At 42.0% G+C, this 20,080-nt stretch overlaps 1 protein-coding gene across 8 annotated transcripts in view; it reads left to right on the forward strand.

Moving 5' to 3' along the window:
* Positions 1-20,080, forward strand: part of ppfibp1b (PPFIA binding protein 1b) — a 51,908-nt gene that overhangs the window by 4,453 nt on the left and 27,375 nt on the right. For all 8 annotated transcript variants that reach the window (XM_014125367.2, XM_014125368.2, XM_014125370.2 and 5 more), the window contains exons 2-4: positions 16,268-16,352; positions 17,612-17,823; positions 19,527-19,616. In XM_014125367.2, coding sequence (XP_013980842.2) covers positions 16,289-16,352; positions 17,612-17,823; positions 19,527-19,616 — 366 coding nt within the window. In that variant the 5' untranslated portion in view covers positions 16,268-16,288. The remainder of the gene's footprint in view (positions 1-16,267; positions 16,353-17,611; positions 17,824-19,526; positions 19,617-20,080) is intronic.

Here is a 20,080-nt window from a genome sequence, read left to right on the forward strand (position 1 = left end):
CCAAATTGGAATGCAAATGTTTCTTCCTATTTGTGCTGTTGGAATGCTTAAGCACCGAAGCTGAATAACTGCTTCTCTTACGTTCACTCAGGTGTATAGTAGAGGTCGACCGATTAATCGGAATGGCCAAATAATTAGGGCCGAATTCAAGGGTTCATAACAATCGGTAATCGGCATTTTTGGACACCGATCATGGCCGATTACATTGCACTCCACGAGGAGTGGAGAACGTATCTTATAAAAAACAATCAATCTTAACATAATCACTAGTTAACTACACATGGTTGATATTACTAGTTTATCCTGCGTTGCATATAATCGATGCGGTGCCTGTTAATTTATCATTGAATCATAGCCTTCTTCGCCAAACGGGTGATTTTACAAGCGCATTTGCGAAAGAAGCACTGTCGTTGCACCAATGTGTACCTAACCAAAAACATCAACGCCTTTCTTAAAATCAATACACAAGTATATATTTTTAATCCTGCATATTTAGTTAATAACAAAGACAGCCAACTAAGCCAAACGGGATGATTTAACAAAAGCGCATTTGCGAAAAAAGCAGATTTGTTGCACGAATGTACCTAACCATAAACATCAATGCCTTTCTTAAAATCAATATACAGAAGTATATTTTATTAAACCTGCATATTTAGTTAAAAGAAATCCAGGTTAGCAGGCAATATTAAACTAGGGAAATTGTCACTTCTCTTGCGTTCATTGCACGCAGAGTCAGGGTATATGCAACAGTTTGGGCCGCCTGGCTCGTCGCGAACTAATTTGCCTGAATTTTACGTAATTATGACATAACATTGAAGGTTGTGCAATGTAACAGGAATATTTAGACTTATGGATGCCACCCGTGAGATAAAATACGGAACGATTCCTTATTTCACTGAAAGAATAAACGTTTTGTTTTCGAAATGATAGTTTCCAGATTTGACCATATAATTGACCTAAGGCTCGTATTTCTGTGTTATGTTATAATTAAGTATATTATTTGATAGAGCAGTCTAACTGAGCGGTGGTAGGCAGCAGCAGGCTCGTAAGCATTCATTCAAACAGCACTTTCATGCGTTTGCCAGCAGCTCTTTGCTGTGCTTCAAGCATTGAGCTGTTAATGACTTCAAGCCTATCAACTCCCGAGCTAGTTAGCGGGGTGCGCGCTAATAGCGTTTCAATCGGTGATGTCACTCGCTTTGAGACCTTGAAGTAGTTGTTCCCCTTGCTATGCAAGGGCCGCGGCTTTTGTGGAGCGATGGGTAACGATGCTTCGAGGTTAGCTGTTGTCGATGTGTTCCTGGTTCGAGCCCAGGTAGGGGCGAGGAGAGGGACGGAAGCTATACTGTTACACTGGCAATACTTAAGTGCCTAAAAGAACATCCAATAGTCAAAGGTATATGAAATACAAATGTTATAGAGAGAAATGGTCCTATAATAACTACAACCTAAAACTTCTTACCTGGTAATATTGAAGATTCATGTTAAAAGGAACCACCAGCTTTCATATGTTCTCATTTTTTATTTATTTTATTTCACCTTTATTTAACCAGGTAGGCTAGTTGAGAACAAGTTCTCATTTGCAACTGCGACCTGGCCAAGATAAAGCATAGCAATTCGACACATACAACAACACAGAGTTACACATGGAATAAACAAAACATACAGTAGAACAAAAGAAAACAAAAAGTCTATGTACATTGAGTGCAAATGAGGTAAGTTAAGGCAATAAATAGGCCATGGTGGCGAAGTAATTACAACATAGCAATTAAACACTGGAATGGTAGATGTGCAGAAGATGAATGTGCAAGTAGAGATACTGGGGTGCAAAGGAGCAAGATAAATAAATACAGTATGGGGATGAGGTAGGTAGGTGGCCCATCTGTAAACAGCCCATCTAAGTACAAGTGCAGTGATCTGACAGCTGGTGCTTAAAGCTAGTGAGGAAGATGGGAATCTCCAGCTTCAGAGATTTTTGCAGTTCGTTCCAGTCATTGGCAGCAGAGAACTGGAAGGAAAGACGACCAAAGGAGGAATTGGCTTTGGGGGTGACCAGTGAGATATACCTGCTGGAGCGCGTGCTACCAGTTTTCTGTTCTGAGCAAGGAACTTAAACGTTAGCTTTTTTACATGGCACATATTGTATTTTTACTTTCTTCTCCAACACTTTGTTTTTGCATTATTTAAACCGAATTGAACATGTTAGGTTATTTATTTGAGGCTAAATAGGTTTTATTGATGTATTATATTAAGTTAAAATAAGTGTTCATTCAGCATTGTTGTAATTGTCATTATTACAAATGAATAAATACATTAAAAAAATCTGCCGATTTAATCGGTATCGGCTTTTTCTGGCCCTCCAATAATCGGTATCGGCGTTGATAAATCAGAATCGGTCGACCTCTAGTGTATAGTCTGAGTAACGTTAGAATGTGAGGTTTATTTTATTTATTTATTTTATTTCACCTTTATTTAACCAGGTAGGCAAGTTGAGAACAAGTTCTCATTTACAATTGCGACCTGGCCAAGATAAAGCAAAGCAGTTCGACAACATACAACAACAGAGTTCCACATGGAGTAAAACAAATATATAGTCAATAATACAGTAGAAAAATACGTCTATGTACGATGTGAGCAAATGAGGTGAGATAAGGGAGGTAAAGGCAAAAAAGTCCATGGTAGCAAAGTAAATACAATATAGCAAGTAAAACACTGGAATGGTAGATTTGCAGTGTAAGAAAGTGCAAAGTAGAAATATAAATAATGGGGTGCAAAGGAGCAAAATAAATACAGTAGGGGAAGAGGTAGTTGTTTTGGGCTAAATTATAGATGGGCTATGTACAGATGCAGTGATCTGTGAGCTGCTCTGACAGCTGGTGCTTATAGCTAGTGAGGGAGATAAGTGTTTCTAGTTTCAGAGATTTTTGTAGTTCATTCCAGTTATTGGCAGCAGAGAACTGGAAAGAGAGAGAGCCAAAGGAGGAATTGGCTTTGGGGGTGACCAGAGAGATATACCTGCTGGAGCGCATGCTACAGGTGGGTGCTGCTATGGTGACCAGTGAGCGGAGATAAGGGGGGACTTTACCTAGCAGGGTCTTGTAGATGACCTGGAGCCAGTGGGTTTGGCGACGATTATGACGCGAAGGCCAGCCAACGAGAGCGTACAGGTCGCAGTGGTGGGTAGTATATGGGGCTTTGGTGACAAAACGGATGGCACTGTGATAGACTGCATCCAGTTTGTTGAGTAGGGTATTGGAGGCTATTTTGTAAATGACATCGCTGAAGTCGAGGATCGGTAAGATGGTCAGTTTTACTAGGGTATATTTGGCAGCATGAGTGAAGGATGCTTTGTTGCGAAATAGGAAGCCAATTCTTGATTTAATTTTGGATTGGAGATGATTGATGTGAGTCTGAAAGGAGAGTTTAGTCTAACCAGACACCTAGGTATTTATAGTTGTCGACATATTCTAAGTCAGAACCGTCCAGAGTAGTGATGCAGGACAGGCGGGCAGGTGCAGGCAGCGATCGGTTATGCTATCTGAAAGAATAGCAATAGCCTAAGTCCTCCAACCAACTGAACAAGGCATGCATGTAGTGAAAGACGTTTAACTCCATAAAAAAATGTGTTCAGATGCTTGTCATCACATTCAAACTTTTAATCTTAGCTCACAGCAGCCTCAAATTTTCTCGGATACATTATATATATTTTTTGTGGCTCCTGTATTGTTGCCTGACTACCCAGTCCCTGCTCCGGCTAAACGATACGCAACTGCCACAGACGCTAGTTTCTTCTCCGCGATGAGTCTGGATCTGAGTTTCTACCCACGGATTTCTAGAAAGCAAACACATTCTAACTGTTCTGATTGGACCCAGAAATCGATGGGTTGGGCCAGAGCCAGAACACACGTGGGTAAAGCAGTGTTTTGACACTTCGTTGGCTTTGATACTCTGATTAGAAATGATCCAATCACTGATGACTTTTTGTACATCACCACAATCGACTTCAACAATGACAGTCGGGCTGAGTAGCAGATCAGCAGAAGTATTCAGTTCAAGTCATCAGGCAACCTGTCTTGCACCATGTGCATATGAAAATTCCATAGAGATTGAGTATTTTCACAGTTAACGAAGCATATACATACATACATACATACATGCATACATACATACAGTTGAAGTCGGAAGTTTACATACACCTTAGCCAAATACATTTAAACTCAGTTTTTCACCATTTCTGAAGCTTAATCCTAGTAAAAATTCCCTGTTTTAGGTCAGTTAGGATCACCACTTTATTTTAAGAATATGAAATGTCAGAATAATAGTAGAGAATGATTTATTTCAGCTTTTATTTTTCATCACATTCCCAGTGGGTCAGAAGTTTACATACACTCAATTAGTATTTGGTAGCAATGTCTTAAAATTGTTTAACTTGGGTCAAACGTTTCAGGTAGACTCCCACAAGCTTCCCACAATAAGTTGGGTGAATTTTGGCCCGTTCCTCCTGATAGAGCTGGTGTAACTGAGTCAGGTTTGTAGGCCTCCTTGCTCGCACACGCTTTTTCAGTTCTGCCCACACATTTTCTATGCCATGGAGGTCAGGGCTTTGTGATGGCCACTCCAATACCTTGACTTTGTTGTCCTTGAGCCATTTTGCCACAACTTTGGAAGTATGCTTGGGGTCATTGTCCATTTGGAAGACCCATTTGCGACCAAGCTTTAACTTCCTGAGTGATGTCTTGAGATGTTGCTTCAATATATCCACAGAATTTTCTTTCCTCATGATGCCATCTATTTTGTGAAGTGCACCAGTCCCTCCTGCAGCAAAGCACCCCCACAACATGATGCTGCCACCCACGTGCTTCACGGTTTGGATGGTGTTCTTCGGCTTGTAATCCTCCCCCTTTTTCCTTCAAACATAACGATGGTCATTATGGCCAAACAATTCTACTTTTGTTTCATCAGACCAGAGGACATTTCTCCAAAAAGTACAATCTTTGTCCCCATGTGCAGTTGCAGACTGTAGTCTGGCTTTTTTATGGCGGGTTTGGAGCAGTGGCTTCTTCCTTGCTGAGCCGCCTTTCAGGTTATGTCAATATAGGACTCGGTTTACTGTGGATATAGATACTTTTGTACTTGTTTCCTCCAGCATCTCCACAAGGTCCTTTGCTATTGTTCTGGGATTGATTTGCACTTTTCACAACAAAATATGTTCATCTCTAGGAGACAGAACGCGTCTCCTTCCTGAGCAGTATAACGGCTGCGTGGTCCCGTGGTGTTTATACTTGCGGACTATTGTTTGTACAGATGAACGTGGTACCTTCAGGCGTTTTGGAAATTGTTCCTAAGGATGAACCAGACTTGAGGTCTACAATTATTTTCCTGAGGTCTTGGCCGATTTGTTTTGATTTCCCCATGATTTTAAGCAAAGAGGCACTGAGTTTCAAGGTAGGCCTTGAAATACATCCACAGGTACACCTCCAATTGACTCAAATGATGTCAATTAGCGTATCATAAGCTTCTAAAGCCATGACATTTTCTGGAATTTTCCAAGCTATTTAAAGGCACAGTCAACTTAGTTTGCAAACTTCTGACCCCCTGGAATTGTGATGCAGTGAAATAATCTGCCTGTAAACAATTGTTGGAACAATTACGTTTCATGCACAAAGTAGATGTCCTAACCGACTTGCCAAAACTATAGTTTGTTAAGAAGAAATTTGTGGAGTGGTTGAAAAACTAGTTTTAATGACTCCAACCTAAGTGTATGTAAACTTCCGACTTCAACTGTATATGTATGTATGGATGTATGTATGGATGGATGGATGGATGGATGGACGAAGGCCCCTTTAGCCATCTCTCTTTTCTTATAGTTGTGTGGGGTATAACATTTGTGATATATTTTGCCATCTCACCCAGACCCAGGTTTGAAATAGCTGGGGGCTATTTCAGATCAGCCAGTGTCCCAGAGGCTGCCTGCCCTGGATGGCTCAAATGCATCTCCTGCCTGGGGAATAGCAATGCCTTGATCATATGCAGGTGGGAATAGCTCTGGACAGCTCTGAATGTGAGGACAGCACGTGTAAATTAGGGATGGAAATTATTTCACTACTATTAGAATAATATCATTTTTGGGGGGTTCGGGATATCCGGATAGTCAATGCATGTGTTTTTAAAGATATTCGATTTTTTTTCTACTTCAATGGGGACTTGTTCACGCAGTCAACTGTTCTTGTTTCCTCACACACAGGTGGGGAGGGGCGCGAGAGAAGCAGGGGTCAGTGTGTCTGACATCTAGGGGAGGGTGAAAGTAGCCAAACCGACTCGTGCAAGTTAGACAAAATAGGCAACAACAAAAAATATGAATACTCTTGCAAGTAATTTAATACTAATGTTTCTTTGGCTATTAGAATAACTGTGCCTATCCTTAGTGTAAATAGCAACATGTTGGCATACTGGCACTGTGTTTGTTGCACGTACATTGGCATATAGAAATGGGGCACTTATAATAGAGAGCAATATAATAGATTTTTTGGGGAACCAAACTTACAGTAGAAAAACATCACTAGACCGCAGCGAATACTGCTGTACGAGACGGTACTGAATAGCAAGAGATATTACATTTACATTTTTTTACATTTTAGTCATTTAGCAGACGCTCTTATCCAGAGCGACTTACAGTAGTGAATGCATACATTTCATAATTATTTTCTCCGTACTGTTCCCCCGTGGGAATCGAACCCACAACCCTGGCGTTGCAAACACCATGCTCTACCAACTGAGCCACACGGCATGAGCTAAATAACTTTTGTGACTGAAAAGATCCAGGTAACCTCCAGTGCTCTGTCACTTAGCAATGTTATTACCTTCTGTCCTTCACCCTCAGTACAGCAGTCTGGCGTTGCTATTTCCTGTGCTGGGGAGTGCATTACGCCTTGGAGCTAAGAGGAGAATATTATAGAGTAAGAAAGCAAGGCTCAGAATTGGTCAAAAAGTCTGCGTGTTCAGTGTCGTTAACTGGGGAAAGGTGTTTAGTCAAGGCATATGAGTCAACTCGAGATCAAATCCTAAAAGGGAAGCAAGTCTTTCTACAACTCTTTAAATGACATCTTCGGTAGATCCAGCACTGGCTGAATCAGAGGTTTGTATGTTTATGAGTATCTTTAGATTTGCATTTATTTTATTGTCAACTGGATAAACATTACTGTCCTTCACTGGCTGTCTGATGCTACACATAGGAATTGGTGCCAACATCGTAAAGTCCTCTTTCCTATACAGAGCACTTTACTGCCAGAGAAACAATGCATCGCAACCCGTCTCAGCTCGATCTCTTGGAAGTCAGAGCCAGAGTTGCATGGCTGCCATAAATGCTTCTTTTCTTCCCCAGATGAGTGGCCCTCAGGACAGTGTTTTTCTGCAGCATGTACCAGGAGATGGGTTTCTCTCTGTTAGGCAGGCAGGCAGAGTTCAGCGTATGTCAGGGTTGTGTTCATCAGGGCACACAGCGGAAAACGTTTTAAAACATTTCTCAACTGAAATGAAAATGAGCATTTCTTATTGGACAAGTCCAAGTTGTCCCTCTCTTTTTCAGTCCATTTTCTTCTGTTTGGTGCCTGATTAAATATGACCTGGGACTAGCGTAGTGCTCTGTGCTGTGCAGAGGATGGGTTGTGATGCTTTCTCAGCCTGAAGAGCCCAAAACTGATGGATCTGAAAAGCCATTAGTGAGAGTCTCTCTCCCTTCTTTCCCTTGAGCTCATTACTCTGCCCCAGTGGATTGCATGCCAGAAGTTTCCTCTTGAGGACAAGAGTGTTTGTGAGTGACTGTTGAATAATGTTTTTACTCAGTAGAGTACTGTAGGTCTGAAAAGCATATTCAGTCAGACAGCTGCCATTACTGTGCAGTGTGTTGTGGCTTGGTATTGTCATTGTGATTTCTTGCACACGTTCTTAGTCTTTGTAAGCTTGTCAGTTCAAAACCCTTTCAGCGTCAACAATAGCTGATTGTGTCTTCTTGCACTTAGTAGAAGTGGCGCTTATGGAACACACAGAGACTTGATGTGCGTGGCAGGGTTTCCATTAGGAAAAAGTGGTGCCGTACAACATGCCCGGGAAGCAACCAATAAAACTTCATTTTCAAACATTTGCCAACATGCAATACAGTACCAGTCAAAAGTTTGGACAAACCTATTCATTCAAGGGTTTTTCTTCATTTTTACTATTTTCTACTTTGTGGAATGATAGTGAAAACATCAACTATGAAATAACTCTTTAAAGTTGCCACCCTCAAATGCTGAGCACTTGGTGGATACGTTTCCTTCACTCTGCAGTCCAACTCTTCCCAAACCATCTCAATTGGGTTGAGGTCTGGTGATTGTGGTGGCCAGGTCATCTGATGCAGCACTCAGTTACTCTCCTTCTTGGTAAAATAGCCCTTACACAGCCTGAAGGTGTGTTTTGGGTCATTTTCCTGTTGAAAAACAAATGATGGTGCCCCTAAGTGCAAACCAGATGGGATGGCGTATCACTGCAGAATGCTGTGGTAGCTATGATTGTTAAGTGTCCCCTGAATTCTAAATAAATCACTGACAGTGTCACCAGCAAAGCACCCCTACACCATCGCTGCTCCTCCTCCATGCTTCACAGTGGAAACCACACATGCGGAGATCATCCGTCCATTGCTCGCGTTTCTTGGCCCAAGCAAGTCTCTTCTTATTGGTGTAGTGGTTTCTTTGCAACAATTCGACCATGAAGGCCTGATTCACGTAGTCTCCTCTGAACAGTTGATGTGTCTGTTACTTGAACTCTGTGAAGCATTTATTTGGGCTGCAATTTCTGAGGCTGGTCACTCTAATGAACTTCACCTCTGCAGCAGAGGTAACTCTGGGTCTTCCTTTCCTGTGGCGGTCCTCATGAGAGCCAATTTCATCATAGCGTTTGATGGTTTTTGCAACTGCACTAGAAGAAACTTTAAAAGTTTTGAAAATGTTACACATTGACTGACCTTCATGTCTTAAAGTAATGATGGATTGTTTCTCTAATTTGAGCTGTTCTTGCCATAATATGGACTTGGTATTTTACCAAATAGGGCTATCATCTGTATGCCCCCCCCCTACCTTGTCACAACACAACTGATTAGCTCAAACGCATTAAGAAGGAAAGAAATTCCATAAATTAACTTTTAACAAGGCACACCTGTTAATTGAAATGCTTTCCAGGTGACTACCTCATGAAACTGGTTGAGAGAATGCCAAGCGTGTGCAAAACTGTCACCAAGGCAAAGGGTGGCGACTGAATAATCTCACATAAAATATATTTGGATTTATTTAACACGTTTTGGTTACTACATGATTCCATGTGTTAGTTTTTATGTCATCACTATTATTCTACAATGTAGAAAATAGTAAAAATAAAAACTTGAATGAGTAGGTGTGTCCAAACTTTTGACTGGTAGTCTACACTGAGTGTACAAAACACAAAGCTCCTTCCATGACATACACAAGCTATCATCCGTTATTGGTTTCACTTGACAAATAACGTTTGTCACATGCGCCACGTCACGTGTAAAACTGAAAGCTCGATCTACCACTTTTAACCACGGAAAGAGGTCTGGAGATATGGCTGAATGTGTAAACATTGTAGTTATTTGCTCCGCAAGGCAATCAAACAAGCCAAATGCCGATACAGGGACAAGGTGGAGTTGCAATTCAACGGCTCAGACACATGACGTATGTGGCAGGGTCTACAGGAAATCACTGACTACAAAAACAGCCACGTCACAGATACCGACATCACGCTTCCAGACACACTAAACACCTTCTTTGCCCGCTTTGAGGATAATACAGTGCCACCGTTGTGGATCGCTAACAAAGACTGCATCCCCCTCTCCTCCTCAGTGGCTGAGTAAAACATTTAAACTTGTTAACCCTCGCATGGTTGCTGGCCCAGGCAGCATCCCTAGCCGCGTCCTCAGAGCATGCGCAGACCAGCTGGCTGGTGAGTTTCCAGACCTATTTAATCGCTCCCTATCCCAGTCTGTTGTCCCCACATGCTTCAAGATGGTTACCGTTGTTCCTGTACCCAAGAAGGCAAAGAGAACTGAACTAAATGACTACCGCCCCGTGTCATCATGAAGTGCTTTGAGAGGCTTGTCAAGGATCATACCACCGCCACCTTACCGGCCACCCTAGACCCACTTCAGTTTGCATACCACCCCAACAGGTCCACAGATGACGCAATCGCCATCTCACTGCACACTGCCCTATCCCATCTGAACAAAAATAATACATATGTAAGAGTGCTGTTCATTGACTACAGCTCAGCATTCAACACCATAGTACCCTCCAAGCTCATCATCAAGCTGGAGGCCCTGGGTCTCAACCCCTCCTTGTGCAACTGGGTCCTGAACTTTCTGACGGGCCGCCCACAGGTGGTGAAGGTAGGAAACATCTACACTTCGCTGACCCTCAACACTGGGGCCCCACAAGGTTGTGTGCTCAGCCCTCTCCTGTACTCCCTGTTCACCCACGACTCCGTGGCCATGCACGCCTCCAACTCAATCATCAAGTTTGCAGTCGTCACAACAGTAGTGGACTTGATCACCAACCATGACGAGACAGCCTACAGGGAGGAGGTGAGGCCACTCGGAGTGTAGTGTCAGGAAAATAACCTCACTCAATGTCAACAAAACAAAGGAGATGACCGTGGACTTCAGGAAACAGCAGAGGGAGCAACCCCCTATCCACATCGATGGGACAGTAGTGGAGAAGGTGGAAAGTTTTAAGTTCCTCGGGGTACACATCAGACACTGAAATGGTCCACCCACACAAAGACTTGTGGTGAAGAAGGTGGTCTGCACAACACATCACCGGGGGTAAACTACCTGCCCTCCGTGACACCTATAGCAGCCGACGTCACAGGAAGGCCGAAAAGATTAGCAAGGACAACAACCACCCGAGCCACTGCCTGTTCACACCGCTATCATCCAGAAGGCGAGGTCAGTATAGGTGCATCAAAGCTGGGACCGAGAGACTGAAAAACAGCTTCTATCTCAAGGTCATCAGACTGTTAAACAGCCATCACTAACTCAGTGATTTGGCTGCTGCCTACACTGAGACCCAATCACTGGACACTTTAGTAAATGGATCACTAGTCACTTTAAACAGTGCCACTTTTAAATAATGCCACTTTAATAATGTTTACATATCTTGCATTACTCATCACGTGTATACTGTATTTTATACCATCTACTGCACCTTGCCTATGCCACTCGGCCATCGCTCATCCATATACTTATATGTACATATTCTCATTCACCCCTTTAGATTTGTGTGTATTAGGTAGTTGTTGGGGAATTGTTAGATTACTTGTTAGATATTACTGCACTGTTGGAACTAGAAGCACAAGCATTTCACTACACTCTCATTAACATCTGCTAACCATGTGTATGTGACCAATAAAATTTGATTTGAATACAACAGGTGTAGATAGACCTTATCTTGAAATCCTTACTTACGAGCCCTTAACCAACAGTTTTTTTTAAAGTAATACAAATTAGCGAAATAAAGGAAAAATAGTAACACAATAAAATAACAACTAGTCTATATACAAGGGGTACCTATACCGAGTCAATGTGCTGTGATACGGGTTAGTTATTAACATGTATGTCGGGGTAAAGTGATTATACATACAGTGCATTTGGAAAGTATTCAGACCCCTTCCCTTTTTACACATTTTATTACGTTACATCCTTATTCTAAAATGTATTAAATAATATTTTTTCCTCATCAATCTACACACACTACCCCATAATGACAAAGCCCAAAAATGTTTTTTAGAAATTTTAGCAAATTACAAATAAAACGGATACCTTATTTACATAAGTATTCAGACCCATTGCTGTGGGACTCGAAATTGAGATCATGTGCTTCCTGTTTACCTTGACCATCCTTGATGTTTCTACAACTTTTGCTGCAGGAGGGACTGGTGCACTTCACAAAATAGATGGCTTCATGAGGAAGGAAAATTCTGTGGATATATTGAAGCAACATCTCAAGACATCAGTCAGGAAGTTAAAGCTTGGTTGCAAATCGGTCTTCCAAATGGACAATGATCCCAAGCATAGTTGTGGCAAAATGGCTTAAGGCCACAAAGTCAAGGTATTGGAGTGGCCATCACAAAGCCCTGACCTCAATGGCATAAATTTGTGGGCAGAAGTGAAAAAGCGTGTGCGAGCAAGGAGGCCTACAAACCTGACTCAGTTACACCAGCTCTGTCGGGAGGATGGGCCAAAATTCACCCAATTTACTATGGGAAGCTTGTAGAAGGCTACTCGACACGTTTGACCTGCTCCTCTGCTCCTCACTCTCCTTCATATCTCATAGTGGGAATGGGGCCTAATAGCATATTTCCCTTGACCTTGAAGAGTTCATGGTCTTTTTTGTATTGTGCTGAGTCAAGTGCAGTCTACTGTGGCGAGTGAAAAAGACAAAATAAAATACTTTTTTTAGCTGATTTTTGCCGTGAGTCAAGTCTGTTTCAATCTCCAATCTCTCTCTGTAATCTTTAAAGCTTTGAACGTTTTGCAGCTAACATAAGTGAAGATGCAACTTTTTAGAAAGAAAAGTGACTGACTTTTGTTGTGCTTTATGACAGTTTTGTGTCACTGATGTTCATTGTCTTGGTGACATGATTAGGCTAGTTCTATTTTTCGTCATGAGTTTTGGAATATTTTTTTCCTTTTTAAATGACTTCAAACGTGGGCCTGATACAAATCCAAACTATTTAGAAAAACGACTGCTTCTGAAAGTTACTAAATAAAGATTTACTAGGAACTCTGGAATTACATTTCTGGGACAGAGAAAAGATAAAAGGGTGTTAGCAACTCTTGAAAGTGTTTAACAGAAATCCTTTGAATGACTTTAAAATGACTGATTAGCCCCAAATTATGTATGGAAACCTTTTGGGGGGTAGCATTAGCAAAGCACACATTTTTGTGCTCTTCTGATAATGGCAGCTAAATACTAATTTACTTAACACAGCTCTTTAAGTTAGTGTGAAGTTAATTTCAGGCCTTCTCTCAAAAACCTAGGCAGAGATTTTTGGTTGTTCGCTACTATAGCCTAAATCATCTCAACAAAATCTCTAATTTACACAATTTGCTGAAGATATGAATGACTCATAAATCATCTGATAACGATAATACAACATTGTAGGTGTTTTCAACAGCATTTTCAACACTGTAGCAGGGAAAATCCTGATGCATTCATTGTATGTGTTTTCCATAAGGAAGATGTTGACCACAGGAATGCTGAAATGACAGTGGTAGGTGGCTGGGTGGTTTCCATAAAAGTAGAACAGTGTTACGCCCTAACACATTGGGGTCCTCCCCCCAGGAAGTGAGTCAGCAGCCAGTGAAGGAAAGCTCTCAGGAGTGGAGTTTTTCTTGGCCCATACCATGGAGAACACTGCACTGTGTGAGTGTGTCAGTGGGAAGGGTAAAGGGGATACTTAGTCAGTTTTACAACTGAATGCATTCAACTGAAATGTGTCTTCCGCATTTAACCCAACCCCTCTGAATCAGAGAGGTGTGGGGGGCAGCCTTAATCGACCGTGATTGTCTGAGAAGCAGGCAGAACCTTATGGACTCAAATTGGAAAGCAGTGTCGTACTCATGCAAGACTGTTGTAGCTCAAAACATAAATTCTATGAGAATGTAGTTTTGGCATAGAAAAGGTCTGTATTGTTAGTGATGAAGAGTCTCTGTGTGTGTGTGTGCCTTTTGATCAGGAAGCTAGACTGAGAGAATGGCCATGCTGTGCTTTTTGGGCCTTTCTCCAAGCTAGGGCCCAGAAGATGTTTCCTCACTGGTCTCCAAAACAAAGTGTCCAGTGTCCATAGCGGTGGCTCACTCACTGTGCCAATAAGTGGGGTAAATGGCTTAATTATTATTCTAAATGTGTGTCCAATGACCCACGCCTGACAGGGTAACCTAGGGAACACAGGAAGGGCTTAACATTGGCCAACATTTCACCTTAAGCACAAGAAGGAGATCATATTTCTCGTTTGGATGTTAATTTGGGTGGATAGATTATGAAATGACAGGCTTATCAACACAGCTCCTTATTGAGGTGTACAGTCAGGAGCTGCTGCTGGGGCTTTAGGACTGCTCTGGATTTACTACATGGCTGCTCAAAAGCTGTTCAGATGTTTGATACAACTGAATCCAAAGATATCTGGCTATTTGTGTTTTCCAAAAGAGAACCTTTAACTATGCACAACATTATTTTTACAACATGATTCTGTTCCAGAATGCCCTGCACTTATTTTCTTTATACTTTTTATTATTTCCAGTTCCTTGTTTTGCAGCCCTTGTATACACACAGAGCCACTGTAATACTGTAGCTTATTTATGACGACTGACGTTTACGGTGTTGTGGAGACAAGTCCATGTGAAATACAGACTATTTACAGAATACAGATCTATGAATGACATTTCTCTAAGATGATGATGCTCCATTTGTCACGTCTCCTCCATGATATGACGTTATTAACTGTAAGTCTACACTCGCATATTTCTGTCTCCTCAACAGTTGTCTACTTAGTGTAAACTATTCTACCCAACCATGTGTTTTCATGACCGGCTATGTTGTCAGCAGCCATGTATGACTAAGAGGAATCCTTTAAGTTCTAATAGTATTCTTCTTGTTGCTACCATGTTGTCATTTGGTGTTGCTACCATGCTGTGTTGTCTTAAGTCTCTATGTAGTGTTGTGGTGTCTCTCTTGTTGTGATAATAAATATATATATATATTATTATTTTTATCCCAGCCCCCATCCCCGCAGGAGGCCTTTTGGTAGGCCATCATTGTAAATAATAATTTGTTCTTAACTGACTTGCCTAGTTAAATAAAAATAGCCAAAACCTAGCCATGTTTTTTTATGTTCTTGCGCATTCTGGTTCTTAGCAATCTCTTAGAATGGCGCTTGTGTCAGCAACCCAGTAATTATATTTTCCTGTGAAACACTGACGATAAGAAAGTGTTGCATATTTCTTAGCAGGAATTTCCTCCCCTCACTTCCTACCTTTTCAAACTCCATAGAGTTTGTTTTTTAAATGTATTTATTTATTCTTTTTATTTTTTTGAAGACTTCAAAATCTCTTAAGCTCTTGCTCTAGTGATGTGGAGATTACGTCTAAGTAATAAGGTGTAAGTAGACCTACAAGCCTATACCTATGGCCAGCAGTTTTTCCTGAGCTTTCACGAGAATTTTCAATCCCAATGATAATAACTAACAATCAATAAGCTTTGACCAATCTCCGAGGTTTGTAAGACCCTGGGTTTAATAATAATTAGGCAAAGACTCAGCTTATGCAAAAGGTCCGTAAAGTTTATTCACGAGAACGTTCTGAATACAAAATACAAAGAACATGTCATTTTATAACTCACTCCCTCCCTACTTACGTGCATTAACTACACACAAACAGTAGATGGCCTACGCACATACATACACACGAACAGTAGGTGGGATGTATCCTTTCCAATAGTTCTCACCACTGTTTATCACTACCAAGCTGGCAGTTCCATTCCCCCGAGATTAGAGGGACCTTGATGGGACTCCCTTTCCTGCCGTAAGTTTCTCAGAGTTCTAGCCAGGTCAGGTCATACACAGTTTAATTGTTCTCGGTATTTTCTTAGTCACACACATTTCTACTTGTCTCGACCAAACCTTATTAGACTGAGTTTATCATTCTAATTCATTATACATGTTACAGAATCTAATTATTACTAATAGTTACATTTGTCTAATTATTCGTTATATATGTTACATAATGTCATAATTACGTTTCAGGGTGGAATTGTTTAGTCATTACCTTTAGACATATAAATTCCCTTATCACCTGACCACGGCTCAGTTGGTAAGAGCATGGCACTAGTAATGCCACGGTCATGGGTTCCATTCCACAGGGATCACATACAAAAAATGTATGCACTCACTGCAAAGTAAGTCAATCAGTGGAGGCTGCTGAGGGAAGAACGTCTCAAATGGAATGGCATCAAACACCTGGAAACCATATGTTTATAGTATTTGATTCAATTCCACTGATTCCACTCCAGTCATTTACCATGAGCCCTTCCTCCCCATTTAAGGTGCCACCAACCTGTGAAGTCAATAAGTGGCATGTATTGCCAAACCCTAGTGGGTCAGGAAAAACTCCTAGCCCTTAATTACATATAGCTTAATGGTTCATTGTCCCTTTTCTTTCTCCCAGGGTGCCCACTGAGTGTTGAAGATGATGTCTGATGCCAGTGACATGTTGGCAGCAGCCTTGGAGCAGATGGATGGGATAATAGCAGGTAAGAATATCTGTCTGTCACTGCTGTGTTGGCATGCTGAAGAACAATGACTGATCTCTCAGTGGCGCAACACTATCGGAGTTGGATAGTTAGACCTGGGACTGTGTTAACAAAGAGTCTGAGTAGTAGTGCTGATTCGGGATCAGTTTGGCCTTTTGGATCATAATGAATAAGATTATATGGAGGGGTCGGAGAGCTGATCCTAGAGCAGCACTCTTCCTCTGAGACACTTGATACATACAGAAATTAATTTACAGTACAATATGCCTTTCTCAATGCTCACTGAAGGATTAATGGTCATACCTGGCCCAACCAGTGTAGCTCTGCAACACACATTTCAAGAGGCAGAAGAACATTTTTAGACTGACTAATTAACTGTGAATACCAGATCATTATGATGATCACACTCTCAGGCTAGTTTGAGCAAGTACTATCCCCTCATGTCTGTATCCCTAATGTTAACTGTTTTTGATGATCATGTTTTCAGGCAAGAACTGCTATGTCAGGCCATTCCCTAAAGTTTTTTTCTTCAAGAAGTGGACATTTCCCATTGTGGTTTGATAGATGAATTCAACACGTGGCAGTTAAATGTATTACTGTAGCTGATGGGGATAAATGTGAAGCCCATCTCAGTACTTCAGTATGGCTGTATTAGTACAGTAATGTTAATGCACAGAGTCAGCATGGACAAGCTTTAAGGCTAATCTTATTTTATGCATTGGGTTAATTATAGGCCTGACATTTCAGTTAACTGTCCGATCACATGATGTCTACGTTTCCCAAGTAACTCTAGCCTTTCTTCTGTCCTCATTCAAGCTCTTTCTCTCTGTCTTGCTCTCTCTCTCTTGTTCTCTTTCTCTTTCTGTCTCTCTTTCTGTCTCTGTCTCTCTTTCGCTATCCCACTCTTTCTCTGGCCTGTAGCTGTGTTTCCCTGTAGAGTTTCGTGTGTAAATTAGCTAGATTTCCTCACTTGTCGTGTCGGCTAGTTCCTGTAATGAGGAGCAGTGACGTAATGGTATAACCGAGAGTTATTTTCACTCTACTCTAGAAATGCAGGGCTGTTGTGAACCTGTTATACATTGCACAGAATGTCCTCTTTCTTGGGCTAAAATACAACATAGTCATTTGATGAAGTTATAACATTTAATAGACCTTATAAATGACTGAACTTCTTTCATGGGGAGGCTAACTGCAAATAGAGCATCTTTCTCCATCTTTAAAGTATGGAAACTGTTTAATTGAGTGTTCCCCCCCCCCAGGTTCCAAGGCTATGGACTACTCTAACGGGCTGTTTGACTGCCAGTCGCCCACCTCTCCCTTCATGGGCAGCCTGCGGGCGCTGAACCTGCTGGAGGACCTCCGGGGCGTGCTGGAGCTGATGGACACAGAGGAGAGGGAGGGCCTGCGCTGCCAGATCCCTGACGCCACCGCAGACAGCCTGGTGGACTGGCTGCAGCAGGGACACCTGATGGTGAGACCAGTCAAAAGTATTGCACTATATAAGGAATAGGGGGCTGTTTCAGATGCATCCACCCATGATGTTGATGATACATCTCTGTGGTTGAATGTGCTGTATCACAGTGTGGGGACTGCAAAGTCTTCCTGGTTTCGCTGGTGCTAAAATGTACTTTATCTAGCACCTTCTCAAAGCCATGTGTATGAAATCCTTTGTCACATCTAGTGATTAGGGAGAGACACACAAATCTGTGATGAGAGGACTAAGAGAATGTCAGACGTACTGTAAACCGACATGTTGCATTCATTTAAAGTTCATGTTCAGCTCCAATGACATCCCTCATCACATTAGTCTCCACAGCGGTGTCGTGTTACGGCTGGTGTTTGTCCAGACATGTCACGGAATGTGTAAATATAGGCCTGCTGTTGCTGTGTGGTGATTTACGGTGTGATAAGGTTAGATCCACAAAGGGGACCTCTGTTGTTGTGGTGTCCCTCCTGTTATTCCCTCCTGTGTCACTGCAACAACAACATGCCTGAGACTCGTCTGGTGGGGAATCTGGGATGGTACGTTGAGCTCTACTGCTATTTAAAGGAGAAGTATGTTATGAGGGGATACATTATCACAGACATTTCCTGGTCAGTTTTAGCAGCAGAGTAGTAATATATAAACTCTCTAAATGTTGGTTGGGGTTGAAGCTCCATTGGGCAGCCAGAGGATCTTGCTCTAGAGCAACAAGCCAGCACACCCTTATCAAAGGCAACTGGTAAAAACGTTGATTCTTTGTGCTGACTAATAGTATATGAATGATTAAGCCTATAATCTCTTCGTTCCATTCTGTGTTGCAGCTGTTTTACAGCAGAAATGTTTCTGGAACACTGAGTTCAAACTAACTATGTGAAGCCCATCTGGCCATTTACCTGATCGTCTTGTTCGCAGTTCTTCAGCCTGTCCTTGCTTTGAATGTTACAAGAACACCTCTAATATGAGGCTCCAATCTCCGGGAACAGGTCCTCGGAATTTACAAAGCAAACATCTCCCTGAACTCTTAGAGTATGCTGTAGTCAGTATTCTCCTGGAAATGGGAGATAAAAGCCAGGGTTTGTGACAGACCGCTGTGAGAAACAACCCACTGATGTGGTGGGAACCAACTGCTTGCTGCAGAGACCACTGGGATCTAGGATCTGGGCCAGGGAAATGCCAGAGCCTGTGTGTACACCAGTAACTCTCAGCTGAAACCCACTCTGTGTGTACGTTAGTCTCTTCAACCATTTAAGGTGTTGCAGGCAAAGGAAAGGGCAAATGCAACATCAATCACACAAAGCTGTCACTCGAAAGACTCTTGTGCGATTTGTTGTCTGATAATTGTCTGTGTTTAAGGCACTTCAAATATGCCGTGTTCACCCTATGACAAACTCCAGAGTACCGCAGTGACCAATGGTGCCACAGCACCGCTCTTTAGCGTGATCTGACTGGATCTTGACACATTAAGCACTGAGCATGTCATAAAGCTTTACCAGTATAATAGAGGCTTCATCTCAGAACCCAAAACCACCTCGTGTCCACGCTGTCCAGCTACTCATAACTTGATGAACATTTATGTTTTAACAGTCTATCACAAAATACTATTGGAGGCTGTATGTTAACACTCACAGACAAATCCCAAGAGCTACTCTTTCACTGACTCTTAATGTTGTCTTCTCTGTGCCTGCCTGCAGTCCAATGGTCACCACATCTCCATGGGTGGGGACCTCTACCAGGAGAGACTGTCTCGGCTGGAGGGTGACAAGGAATCCCTGGTGCTTCAGGTACTGTACACAACAACATGTCATAGTTAGTAGCCATCTTTCCCAGGCAGCATTAATGGCTCATTTAAGGGCGTTACAACAAAACTGATTGTCAGTAAGTTACCTTTTTATTGTAATGAACTTAGCTTTGTCCCAGAACTGATTTTACTTAAAATAGCCAATTTACAATTATGTTTGGCATGACAATGACCATAACCTCCTAACCTGCTACCAAAACCTGCGGGCTCTCCTTCACCGCAACCAACGTGAGTAAAACATTTAAACGTGTTAACCCTCGCAAGGCTGCCGGCCCAGATGGCATCCCTAGCCGCGTCCTCAGAGCATGCGCAGACCAGCTGGCTGGTGTGTTTATGGACATATTCAATCAATCCCTATCACAGTCTGCTGTTCCCACATGCTTCAAGAGGGCCACCATTGTTCCTGTTCCCAAGAAATCAAAGGTAACTGAGCTAAATGACTATCGG

This window comes from Salmo salar, chromosome ssa10 (genome assembly GCF_905237065.1).
Source record: "Salmo salar chromosome ssa10, Ssal_v3.1, whole genome shotgun sequence".
Lineage (NCBI taxonomy): Eukaryota > Metazoa > Chordata > Actinopteri > Salmoniformes > Salmonidae > Salmo > Salmo salar.